This window comes from Scatophagus argus, chromosome 7 (genome assembly GCF_020382885.2).
Source record: "Scatophagus argus isolate fScaArg1 chromosome 7, fScaArg1.pri, whole genome shotgun sequence".
NCBI lineage: Eukaryota > Metazoa > Chordata > Actinopteri > Scatophagidae > Scatophagus > Scatophagus argus.
Window position 1 is genome coordinate 17,565,200 of NC_058499.1, and position 13,951 is coordinate 17,579,150.

General features: G+C 42.6%; 1 protein-coding gene across 1 annotated transcript in view; it reads left to right on the forward strand.

The window, feature by feature from the left end:
- Positions 1-1,157: 1,157 nt before the first annotated feature.
- Positions 1,158-13,951, forward strand: part of mob2a (MOB kinase activator 2a) — a 59,129-nt gene continuing 46,335 nt past the window's right edge. The window contains exon 1 of the mRNA XM_046395532.1: positions 1,158-1,726. Coding sequence (XP_046251488.1) covers positions 1,710-1,726 — 17 coding nt within the window. The 5' untranslated portion in view covers positions 1,158-1,709. The remainder of the gene's footprint in view (positions 1,727-13,951) is intronic.

Sequence of the window (13,951 nt, forward strand, 5' to 3'; positions counted from 1 at the left end):
ACGGCCAAATCTCCTCATATGCTGTTGGACGCACTGTCCACAAATGTCTTTTAATGACTTAAAAGATTAATTCATTGTAATATCAGTTGGAATTATTTAACATTTCTCTTGTTAAAATAATCAACCGTTTCACTGTTTCTGTATGAACAGTGGGAGTAGAGAGACCTGAATGAAGCAGATCATCAGCTAACTAAAGAAGACATAAAAGTGGATGATCACATATAAAACAGTCCATCCTGTCTCTGCCCAGTCGATGTCTAAGAACAAGCAGAACGATATAGCTGATTTAGCCTGTGATATATTGGTCATTAGCACAACTGCCCTGCTGGCACAGGTTCACAGTGAGGGGTCAGTGCACATGAATGCCTTCCTGCTTAGATTTATGGCCTCCGATGGCATTTCTCTTGGCTTGTTTGGAGGGTTCTTTCTGTTCTGTGCAGTATGTTATAATGATGAAAGCTACAAGAGATTCACCCAGCAGCAAAGACATGGACGGAATAACTGGCAGGCCCTCGTGCCCAACCTACCAGCCTCTGAGCAATGAGTATGTACATTCTGTCACGTCAGATTCCCATCAAGTACAGAAAATACAGTGTCACACAGCAGACTGTACATGGCAGCTTCATTATATGCACCCGGACCCTGAGACATACCAGTATTTATATGCTGCTATAATAGCACCTGGCCCTGAGCTTTCAGTGTGATTACAACTTTATTTGGGGAAAAAAATAATAATATAGCAATAAAAACTAGATCTTGACAAATGGTCTCTCTAGAAGTCAAGGGAGGAACATTAATACAGTCAATAATGCAAGAACCGTCTTTCTGGATATTGATTTTTTAAAAAATAAATAAATTCAAATTCCCTAACATAGCTGCAGTTGAAAAAACCCCACTGACATTTGGGATCCCAGGTGGACTGTGCCTCTATGGCAGTGCCTGCACTTTCCTGCACTAAAACCTTATTTTCATTGCTCACTGCCCGAGTCAAAGTGTTAATTAATATAAAATAATAACATGTAGTATGTAAATAGCAGATGTGACCATCTTCCCATCAAAGTGTCTGTAGTGGTAGGGAACTACAATAGCGTCGACAGCTAAAGTCACTACATATCCCTGCGTGACACGCATTTTACGCACAGGAGAGGCAGAGTGGATCGGCTCTGTGTTTACTTCCGGACTCCGATTTAGACTTCGCTCAGACAGCAGCAGCTTCAGTGGCGGTTCAGGCTGTCAGCTAGCACGGTAGCCATACAAGGCTTCATGACAGAGGTTACCGGGTTGACCAGCGGCATCACAGCAGACAAGCTTCACTCGGCGCCAGTGCACACCGGACACCGCGACTCCAAGCAGACACACACCGCTGCCCTGCTCTCATCCGCTCGCCTTTCTTGCTCAAAGGCACTCAATGCTGCACTCCCATATCCAGCTAACAGACTGATCTGACTGTGTTAGTGCCACTTTATGATCCGAGCTAGCTGAGGATCAAAACAAGGACAATCGCTCGAAGTTTAAGTGGCGTTTGTCAGAGACCGGCGAGTATCCAGCAGCTTCAAGAGACACGGGCCCCGGGGAGAGCGACGGGACTCGGGGGCCAGGTAGCCAGGGCAGCGAGGGTGGTGGCTGGATAAACTAGGGGGTCGCCTCCAGCTTCTGGTGGATTTATCCCCTGCCAGCTAACGTTAGCCAAGCTAGCTACAAACAGCGCCATGGATTGGTTGATGGGGTGAGTACAGACAGCTAACTTGCCTCGCCAGCTTAACAGTTACTCTCCCATGTTCGCTTAACTGCGCAGTCTTTCTGATGCTGGCTGCAAATTTACCCCACAGTAACTGACACCACCACGGTCAGCATTAGACAGGTGCACTGTCGCGTTGAATAACGTCAGCTTTCCGCTTAAACACATTAGATAGCCACAAGCGGGTAACATGTTGCCTAGCTTAGCTTAGCCCTGCGAAGCTAGTTGATAGCAAAGCTGGCAACGGGTTAACGCTGCAACGCCAAACCAACCTAATGTTACCCAGGGCCAGGCGGTATTTTTGGGCATCTCTGTGGCCTGCAAATATCTAACCAACGATGGCAGCGCCCACATTAGGTCATAGGTATAACTGTGTAGAGACCAGTTTGTTGTACAGGCAGCTCATTTATAGGAATGATTAACACAGCGAATGGGCTAACGATAGCAGCTTGTCAGTCTTGCTAACGCGGCTGTGCCCGGGTTAAGTTTATTTCCTATGCAAGGTGCATTGGCCGCTTTTACATGAACTGTCGTTAGCACTCATGCTAACTTAACGTTACCTAACGTGCTACCTTAGGGACACACAATAGGTTCTGGTGTCGGCGAACTCACCGATGAAGAAGTCATAATTGTGAAATTGGTACCTTGGAGGATGGATAAATAAACGTAACGCAAACGCTGGTTCATTTTTTAATTCAACTGAAGCAAAAATATATTTGTTTTCGAGACTAGATGCACTGTACAGTAATTCAGAGTCTAATAAGCTTGGTATAATTTTTGCCTTGAAGTAGTAGGTGACTCAAGACAGACATTGATGGTCTTGATTTTTTTACTTTCTGTTTGGTTAGCTTGTGAGCAGTAGGACTGAACGAGATACATCTCTGTCTGTCTGACACCGGGCTACTATATGGTCACCAACCTTGCATTCAAGATTAACCTCTGATATCAGTGACTGTGATAAATTAACTCACTGAGCCAGTCTGCTATCGTAGAACTCAGATGTGTTATCTTGCACTATGTTGTGCTTGTGTATTTGCTATGCAAACTAAAAGGCACTAGATTGTCTGGTTAGAACATACAACATATTTGCTTTTAAGTAAAGCGGGACTCAATGAAATCACAATTGCAAGCAGTTTCTTTTCTTTATATGGTTTAACATATTGTTGCGCTCATGACTAAGTCTGGTGACTAACATGGTGGCATCTGATATGTTTCCAAACATCATTTCTTCAGCATATCGCAGAAGGTTTGGACTTGCGTTGTAAGGTGTGTCGCTCTGAGGTTATTGTTTTTGCAGGCTGGTTATCAGGCTGGCTGGCTGCAGCACTTTGTGAGCAGATCAGGGCTGAGGAAGGGTGGAGGCATGTTGTCAGGGGTGTTTCTTCACATTGTGACATTTTGTCTGAGAGATAACGATGCAGACCCCCAGCCAGAATAGCAGTGTTTACTAACTATTACCTTCACCATGGAGACTTTTTGTTCAACTGGCCTGTCTTTGTGTCAGTTAGTTAGCAGGATATCTGAGAAAATATTTAACAGATAGCCAGACCATGGGCAAAGGAAGATGATGATTTTCGTCCTCCTGACACTTCCTGGTTCTTGCATTGACTTGCAACCTGAGGCATTGCTTCTCTCAGTTGTAAACATGATTTATAGGTCTTAACCTCCTCTTCCCTCTCCCCTCAGTCACACATGAAATAATGATAATTTTTTGCCCCAACAGTTGGTGCTGTCAGTGTAAACTGGTTTGCTTAGTGATCTGTTAGGAATTCAGCAGCAACACCCAGTTATGTCTTGGTGTTGGAGGAGGTGAGAAAAGTGAAGAATCACATACAAAAGGAGACCACTGTCGCTCAGTCAGGATTATCATGGATGTTACTAAATGTACTTGGTGTTAATACATACTCACCATCTTATGAAAGCTGTTGAAACTTTTTTTGTGGAGTGACACCCTTTAAATAATGTGTCATGTCCTGCTCTCACAGAAAACATGAATCATGCTCACATAGTAACTAAAGTAGCTTATTAATTTCCAGTGAAGGTATCTACAGTTAGTTATAACTGTTGGCTGTCTGTTGAACTGCAACCACATTTTTCCTCGGTTATCAAGACATTTCTGCATGTTGAGAAATGTGTGTAACTACATGTTAAAGCGGCACGTTGTCTGTTGTTTATGTATGTGGGTAAAGGGTGTGTATGTGAGCTGGTTGCATTGGAGGCGAGCAGGTTTACGTCCAGCGTACGTCAGTGATGGAGTGGAGTCCATGAATGAGTTAACCAAGCGTGTAATCACTCTGAATACGGACCCAGGGTGAAGGACCCCACAGTCAGGACCAATGGTAGGAGGAGGTGAAAGGAGAGAGGAGAGGGAGAGCGAAAGAGAACATGATGGAAGGAAAGAGGGATGGATCGTTATAAGCGGCTGATTTGGGGAGAAATGTGTAGATGACGAGAGGGAGGGGAAGGAAGGAACGAAAAGACATGATGAATGAAAGAGGAGGACTGATGAAGGAAAGGCAGAGCGATGAAGGGATGGCACATTTTTTTGACCGATGGATGGGAAGAGAAGGATAAAAGAAAGGGATATGAATGCTTCTGAGGGAGTGGTTGATTAGGGAGAAAAATGGAAGAAATTATAAGGTGGCGTTGATCGTGGAGGTGGGGGAATGTATTAGATGGGAATGATGAAGCTCCACTGGGAATCAAATGGAGGTCTGTAGCAGATAACAAGTACGTGATGGCCTACTAATGCTGAACAGACTGAGAAAATGGGATGTAGAGACAATTGCATGGTTACTTTATGGTTGGTGGCAAATTCACAAAAACAGAATTCTGTGGTTACAGCTGGAGGATACAAATAACACCTCTTGATTTTTAGTGTGTGTATCACCTCTGCGCTCACCTCAAAACATAAACCAATATGTCTTTGCAAAGTACATTGGGTTTATCTGTGTGCAGTGCATTTGTATTGGAAAGAGAGCGTTATTTCAGAGCTGAATGACCTCATCTGTCCGGATTCGGAGTCAGTCAGGATGTCAAATCACCAGGGGAGATGTGCGACGCCTAAATGTGTCTTTTTCCTGCTGGGTGAAATGGGCAGGCTTTGACAGATGTTTAATCCCCTTTGCTTTTGAGTGATGGTTTAGTAATGCTGAATGAAGAGTGACAGAATGGAGACTACAGCAGCTAAGTGGAGCACCGCTTTAGCCTGAATGACCTGAGCAAAGGGTCAGATTTAACATACACTTAGCTTGCATTACATCACCTGTGACTTAATGGTATATAGGCGTATATAGAGTATTGTTACCCTGCAGCATTGGAGTGAGTCAAGTACTAGTAAGAAAGATTGCAATATTAAAAGGGCTGTTTCATATTTTGTGGTAAACTCATATCACAGTATGATTAGGGTTGGGTATTGGTCCTCAGTACTGACCAATTTCAAGCAAGTGTTTATTATCCTCAAAATATGGTATTTTTTATGTACGGCCTAAAATATAGGCATCACTTGTATCGGCTTTGGCATAGAAATAATTCAAACAACACCATGTAGTACTTCAGTCAGGGGGTATTTTGTTTGGAGTGTTATCCGGTCTGTTCTAGAAAACCGGGTCAAAATGCCTTTAAACCAGGCACTGCAGCAGCTGACGTGATACTCCTTCAAGAGTGGGTTAGTAATCGTCTCGCATCTTCAACTTTTCACGATGTTCAGTACAAAGAATGAGAGCGAGAACGATGTCAGTTTGGTGTGATGGCAGATAACGAAGGGGATTTTACAACAACCTCTTTTAGGCTGAACTTCCTCGACTGTGGGGAAACGTCTGACTGTCTGTCTGCTATGCTCTCTCTCAAAACACATTCAAAAAGACGTGAGCTGTGGTGTCTCACAGAAGCTGTTTACTGGTTTCCTTCTTCTCACGTTGATTTTGTTTTTCTCAGCTGTTTTGTGACCCATTAACACGTCATTAAATTTCAGAACACTCATGACCTCAGACGTGAAACAGTTCTCATGTTAATGTAAGCATGGCATGGCATCAGTTTAAAAGTGTAGAGACAATACCACATGGATTAAACAGTTTCTTACTTTCAAACCAACTAATCTAAACGATCAGAAATAGCTTTCTGTTACAGCGATGGATCATATAGTGTAGTGAATTGGGTGGAATCGCACCTGGCAGTAACAGCCCCATTATTTTATTTTTTTTCCATTTTTGGTGATTAGCCTTTTCAGTTTTTGTCTAACACATAGATGAGCATCAAAGTTTCCTGTTGACTCATCATATATGTATTCTAGTATTTGGTAGCACACATCTTTACAAAATTTCGTTATGCTTGCATAATGATAATAAAATCGAATCTTTGAATCAAAGATAAAGCATTTAAAATAACTAATCAACAATTAGTCGATTAATTGAGTAGACAGTTGAGAGAATTGGCAAATATTTTAATAATTAATTCATTGTTTTAGCATTTGTCAATCAAAAACTTCAAACTTTTACTGGTTCCAGGTTTTTGGGGTTTTTTTCAAATGTGAGGATTTGCTGTTTTTTTGTCACTTATGTCGGTAAATAAAGAGACTTTGGGTTTTGGGCTGTTGGTATGACAAAAGAAACAATTTGAAGACATGAATTTTGTGACACTTTAGGCTAAACTATTAATCAATTAATCGTGAAAATAATCTGCAGGTTAATCGATATTTTAAATAATTCTTAGTTGCAGTCCTCCCCTGTAATGTCCTAAATTATACAACAACCTCCTGTGTTTTCATGTCGAGGTTGTCCTAACCGTTCAAATGCGAAATTACTGGTGGGGAAAACACTTTGCTTCTCTGTATCTGACAGGAAGTGAAATGAGTCAACTCAGACAATTTCTTGCAACCCTGTTCCAGTCAAAGGATCCACAGAAATTATGCCCTTCAAGCAATCTCTATTAACTCTTTTTTTTTGTTTTTTTTTGGCTTTTGACTTCCTCTGTATATATACATAGATTATGCAGCAGGATTGTCCTCATGCAACCCTGCTGCCTTATTTCTATCTCCATACACATGCATGCACACTCTATTTCACACAGCCTCCTCAGCCCAGGTGGCTGCTTCCGCTGCTCGCACCACAGATGCAGTGCTTATAATAGGCTGTGACAGATGAGCAGACATGATCTCAATACAGTCACCTGCTTTGAGTATTGAAACTAACCAGCACTGACACCAGCTCAGTCTAGACTAGGGTGGAGTGTGACTCTCCTGTCTTTATTTCTAACTTGACAGTCATCCTCAGTGCTTCTCTGATACACTGTTCTCTTATTAGGACTTGCCTGATGGTAGTGTAGCAATCAGCGTCCACAGCGGGAAAGAGCTCTCAACTAGCTTGTTAATTGTACAGTGAGGGGAGCTTTCTGTCAGAGCCCACAGTAAGAATCCTACTCTAGTGGGAATCAGTTTATTCTGTCTGGCACTGAAGTTGCTTTATGACTACACACCCGTGGTGGCCCAGGCCAAGATCTTTAAGACCACGCAGGCTGGCCAGACCTTTAATGACAGCACCTCGTGTAGTGAGTGGCAGCTTGCCCAGTGTCTCAACGCACATCAGCTCTCCACAGCACCGGAGTCCACGGTTTACATCAGCTGTTTTGTAAGAGAGACCTCCTTTGACTGATGGTCTTTCAAGTTTCCAAAAAATATGAACCCATGTTAAATGAAAGCCAGTGGACTGGTTGCACAGCAGACATTTTGACATGTCAAAGCAGGAAACTGACAGGTGTGTTAACGACTGCTGCATTCCACGTAGAGGAGGTCCTGCTGTTGTGCATGCTGGTTCACTGTTACTGGGACACTTAACAGAACTGAGCCTTCGCCACTGTTATAAAGTTCACCTGTGTTTTTCCTTTTTTTGTGAAGTTTGTAATGCTCTCACAGTGTCTCTGATAAAGTTTAGACATCTGATAGGTGCTGACTGAACTCTGAGAGAGTGCATTCTGATGAATAGCAGACAGTGAAATCATAATTTGTTCACCTACATTTACACAAAAGGGAGAAAAAATATTTTATATTTATCTCTATATCTTTATATAGCACACACCAACCCAACTCATTAACCATAGAGTTTCTTCAGCACCCTGTTGACACAGAGTCAACAACAAATATTCAAAGTTTCAGTCAGTGTTTATTGCGTGACATTTCTGTTTGATTGTGGTCAATTGTACAGGGCTGACTATTTCTGTCATCACTGGTTTATGTGCCTCAGTTTTTGATGCCAAGATCAACTCTGCCTTGCATTAATGCAGCTGGGCCCTGGCCTTGGGCTCAGCAGCATGCCTCGGGCCACTTCACCATGATGTGCTGCCGTGCTGAGGGATTGGCTGGAAGGTTTGTTTACTTCCCAGAAAGGGCATTTTAGTCGCTTTCAACCCTCCGACTCGCTCTGTCTTTCACTCTCTTGCTCAGCTTCTCCCTTTTCTCTCTCTCTCTGTCTTTATGTGTGTCTCTCTCTCTCTCTCTCTCCCTTTTATTCTATTTGCACTGTCTCTCTCTCTCGGGATGCTGATATGCAGAGACGTTTGCGTGCTTGACTGCTGCCTGAGCTGGACTATTCGGCTGTATAGAGCGAGGCAGCGTCGAACAGGCCCAGGGTACCCTCAGCCGTCTCCGAGAAATGTTTAACAACAATTTCTGGCGGGATGTGTTGGCTGTATTCGGAGCTGACCATGTAGGAGGATAGCCTATGTGCAGAGCAATATTGTACAAGCTTTTTCATGTGTCTTCGGGTGAGAGATATAAACAACATATAGCAGAACCTGGGGGTCAGAGTCTAAACAAACAAGTCTTCAGCTTCCCTCTCTGACATCAGCCCCCTTTTTGAACTTTTGCCGGTGTTCACTCCTCATCAAGGCTGTGCTGTTTTTCTGGGGCAACAGTGGCGGATTCCTTCTCTTTTGCAGCTCCACATCGGAACGAAAAGTGAGCAGTGGGGCTGTCACCACACCGTAAAAGCTCAGCTGTCATAGTTCAGAGGTGTCAGTGACTTTGGGTTTCACAGGAAGGTGATACCTAAAGCAAGTACTTGATCTAGTAACAGCCATGACTAGCAGCTCCAGCACACTGGCAAAACCTGTTTGCAGTCAATACTGGAAGTTTTGCTCTTTGTCTTTCCTAAAACTACAAAATCTAACACAATTTATTTAAGCTTTGTTGGTTAAAATATTGTGCCATCGTGCTGCAATGAAAACTAGTCGGTCACTGGAGGAAAGGCCTGAGTGAATGTTAAGTGGGGCTGCCCCCCAGGCTTGAAGACACAATAATGTATCATGGAGTGTTTTTAGTAAATCAGTCTGCATCATTGAAGGAGATATAAAGGCTCTATTGCATGTCTTTCTGAGGAGCCTAATAGCATGGGTACAAGAACACATGCATATGCAGACACACTCCTGAGTGAATACCGCTGTACACTCCAGTTTGTCTCTTGAGTCGCCTCTCTCTACTTCCCTATATTCCCTTCCTCTTTCACTGAGGTAGAGACATGGAGAGGCCTAGAAACGAACGTGACACCAGAATGACTCGGCAGTTTGACTTTCGCTGAATATGCACAAGTAGTTAATTGGAGAATCCAAACGCATGAGTGGCTTTATTAAGCACTTTGGCGAAAACCCGAGATGGAAACCCTTGCTAAGTGTGGTGTTTTTTATTTGTCAGTATGTTTGAGCAAAGATGAGATTTCCAAAACATCTGAGGACCGAACATGCTCTGTGAGTGTAGTGCAACCCAATACTGATAACGATGGAGAGGCTGCAGATGCAACCAAACTCAGTACCTGAGCTGGCTGCGCTTGTGAAGCTTCTCTGCCCACTCAAATAGTCCTGACCTGTTCAAAAGCTTGAACAGGCTGCATTTCACAATGTCAGCTATGCAGTTGGCTGACATTTAACCAGCAGCCTCTGATGCATATGGTGAGGTAACCACTTCAGTGCACAGCAGACCTCATTCTTATATAACGCCTGTCTTAGAGATCTGTTCATCTTCAGACCCATTGTGTTATCACTTTCACGTTGAGGATGTTCTGCTTATTTGGACCACACTGTTGTTGTGTTGCTCCTAGCATGGCTTGAGGTGTGTGTGTGTGTGTTTTGCCTCTATAGCACTTGGCAGGAGAGTGGCACCATGCTGTGACTGTGTTTACTCTTTCGTAACGCCCCGTGCAGCCCTGCCCATCTAACACAACTGGCACTGCAATCGGATGGAGAGCGACGAGGGAAGAGAAAAGGCTGACAGAGGGCAGGAACAGTCATGACTAATCAGCTGCCCTCTCTCACTCTGTCTCCCCTTCTGTCTCTTGTTATTGGTCAAAGGAGGACATTTTCTATCAAAATGTGTTGTTTCAAGCCAATGTTGCCTAACAGACCCTGGACTTAACTGGTTTTCCAGTAACAGCACTGACCTCCACAGTCCTGGGACCAGCTACCGCTCTGTCAGAGAGTATCATAGTCATGGACTGCTGCCAGCTAGAGCTGTCTTAAGATCAGCTAAAATAAGATGAACCCCCTGCAGCAGGATTTAGGGTTGTTGTTGCTGTCCACCCACAAGGGACACCCTGCCGAACAGTTGGCTGCATTTATTTCAGGGCTGGTTGCTGTCTTTCACATCCAGTTCTGGCTATTAATTACATTTAATTATATATTTCCTTTTTGGGTAGAAGCATGTAATAATCTATTAATACACACTTTGTTTGTATTATATTTTATGTCATTATATTTTATCACAAGAAGGCAGCCATGTTTGGAAATGTGGTGATAATATCAAATAAAAAAAAATAATGCTACCTGACATGGATTTGCACCAAAACATGGTGTACCACAAAATTTCATCTCTGCTTTATATAATATATTATACTTGTCATTTGGCTAACTAATAGACAAACGGGGGCTTTGTGTCTGATGTCAAAAAAAGGATGCCATACTGGAGCAGTGCAAATTGAAAAAAATAGGAAGAGAGGGCAGCTGATAAGGAAGAGGGCAGGAGAATATAGAAAGTGCGAGGGAAGGAGGGAAATGATAGTAGCGCAGAGGAGATAGGTGAGATATGGAGATAAATGGGAAGCGGAAACGTGGGTCAGAGAGCTAGATTAGAAACAGCAGAGGTCTGCAATAGAAGACAGAGAGGGAGATTTAACAGCAGGGGCCTGGGCAGCCAGTGGCAGAGAGAGAATTGGAGTTTGGAGCTGTTTGCAGGTCAGAAAGGGAGAGGATGCAAGATAGAGAAATAAAAATGTATTTCATTCCTTCTCTTCAATTCCCAGCGCCTTGAAACCAAGGAATTGAATGTTGGACCTCCTCATTCAACCAGTCTGATAAGACACTTAATTAGTCTTGGAGGAGGAAGCTGTTAATTCTGTTTGGGTTTTATTTATTTTTCACCAAGATGCCAAGATGTGGTGTACACCCTTGGGCGAGGCTTCAGCTGAACGACGAGTTGCTAAATCTCTGTGGAGCTGGCGGGATGTTAGCGTTGGTGTAAGGCTGCTAGGTTTGTCCTTGGTGGCTAAGGCTAGGCCGCAATGCTGGTCTGAACTGTAATTGGATTAGAGATGTCTGTGTTGCATCAGGCTGGTCGAGTGTACACACACACACACACACCTTAAAAGCATGCATGCCTCAGGAAGCCAAGTTCATCTCAGTACTCGAGGCTGCGCACCTCCTGGACCCTCATTTTTTCTTCTCAAAATTTCCTCTTTCCTCAGCATCTCACTTATTTTCTTTATCCCCTTTTAATCAACAGCCCACCCCTTCCCTCTGGCTGTTCTTCATGTGTAGGTGTGTGGGTAGTCATCTATTTTTGTGTGTGAACGTGGAAGTGTTTGCGTGCTTGTATATAAATCAGCCCCGCGCCATGGATACCCTCTCTAAATGGGATTACAGGAGTTGCAGCCAAGCTCATGCTTTAAACACCCAACAGAATAAAAGACAACTGAGAGGAAACAGTCGTAATATTGTGAACCCACATACTGAAACTCATAGATGTAAATATGTAGACATGCTTACCTATTGTTCTTGGAGAAAGGAGTGAGGGGGCTGCTCTTGATCTTTTCTCAATTGTGAATTTCCAGTTTAGCTGCTTTAGACAGGAAGTAGAAGGCAATGTCATGGGTGGTGTGTATCTTGATTGCCTCCTTTTCCCCTCGTAAACGTTTTGTGTGCAATGACTTAATCTGTGTAAAGTTTCTTTTACTTCACTTACTGGGAAGAACAAGAATAGAGCTCATGATGTACTAATACTGTACTAAAAACTCAGGTTTTAACATGATATGAAGTCTCTTATTCTATCCATTTATTCTCCGTCTCGCTTTGTGGCTCATTCATGTGGTTTATGTGCCAGTGAGGTGTCGCGTTTCTTTAAATACGTTTTGATAATTTAGCCGATGCTGCTGTCTTTGCATTGTCTTCACTATAACTGGACCGGTCTTTTTTTAACAGCTTGCTTTAATGCTACCAAAAATAATGCAAAATATTCATTGATTTTTTTTTTTTTAATTAATTTATTTTGAAATATTCCGTCTTTTCCATGCATCCTTGCTATGTGTTCCTTCCATTGTTAGCGGTGCAGAGCTGCTACAAGGCTTGCACATTTATTAAAAGTTAGCCTGATTAAGTGTTAAGCAGAGTAGTTAGCCTAGCTAGCTTGGCCTGTATTACTGTAAGTTACAGACATATAGAGAGGAGACATGAGGTAAAGATAACGTTACTCGAGATCACAACTTGTTATGTCACTTTAAAAACAATATTAGCTTACCAACAAGTATAAATTATCAACATGATCTGTTTAAAACCAAAGATGGGCAGACATCCGCTCCCCACCCCCACCCCCCAGATGAATATGTTGCTGGTAAATTCTCATGGTCATGATCAGTGAGATTAAACATTGCAGTAATCACACTGCAGTAAAGTGGAAAAAGAAGACTTCTCTCTGCTTGGCCTTCCAAGGAAGAAACAGAACACTTTAAGGTGTCAGGTGTTACTGTAATACAAGAGCAGGGTGGGGTGAGGTGTGTTGTGCAGGTTTGAACAAGAGGCTGGCTTGCTGAAGACAAAGCACAAAGAATGGGAGGAGACCAAAGGTCTGCAGCTCATAGGAGGATGTACAAGAGTAAAAGGATTTCCCTTCCCTCTGTGGCCCCACTTTTTCCATTTCTGTGTGTTTGTACATGCATATGAGTGTTAACACTTGCGCACCACATGTGGATGCACTTGAGGTGAGAAATTAAACAGCAGCAAGGCAGTCGGTAAGATTAGAGGCAGCCAGCGACAGAAACGGCTTAATAGCTGACAGAGCAGCACCAGCAGCCATATGTTTCATATGTGTCTGCTGACAACTCTGCCGTGTGGCTCTGATCTGCACATATGGCCTGTACATCTCCTCAACTTCCTGCCACCATGACAGCCAAGCGAGAGAGGGAGAGAGTGGATGTCATGTTGGCACAGATGGAGGGTGTAGCTCTGATGTGGGATGATCTTAAAACAGGGTCTGTCGTTGTTTTAAGAAGTTGATTTAAGTGTAATTGATGCACAATACCCAAATCGCCAGGCAGGTACCAGTCTGTGCCGAGGTTTGAAACCAGCAGCAGTTTAGACCTGCATACTTTGCACAGTTTTCCAAAGATAAGGTTGAGTGTTTTTCAAGTTGAAATGTATTGTGTACTTGATCATTTAAAATCAAATCCTTGATGGGGTGCTTAGCCACTGAAATGTGAAAACATTTAAAAAGTCTGTTACATTTGTAAAGTCCAGTGAGATGGCTCCATATTTCTCAATTAGTCCAATCAATAGTCAAAAATCCAAAGGTATTTAAAAGTCTGCAATTATATAAAACAGAGAAAAGCTCTTCACATCACATTCACAAGTCTTTAAATTACCAGCTACCAGCTAAAACCAGTGTTTTTGTTTTTGGTTTTTTTTGTTAGCATTTTTGCTTGAAAAATGACTTTTATTAATTAATTCAAAATAATTAATTGTTGTGCATTAATTCAAAATTGAAACTGACATTTTGGCACAACTGACACATTTTTGATACTTTTGTTTGATAAAACTTGCAACAATATTTTGGGATCAAAATATATATAATAGATAAATAGATAGATATAGATATAGATAAATATTTGGTAGGTACAATTGAAATGTAACACCTACCCTAAAAAGCCTTCAATATTGCAACAGTTATTACTGTCTTCGTTTGTA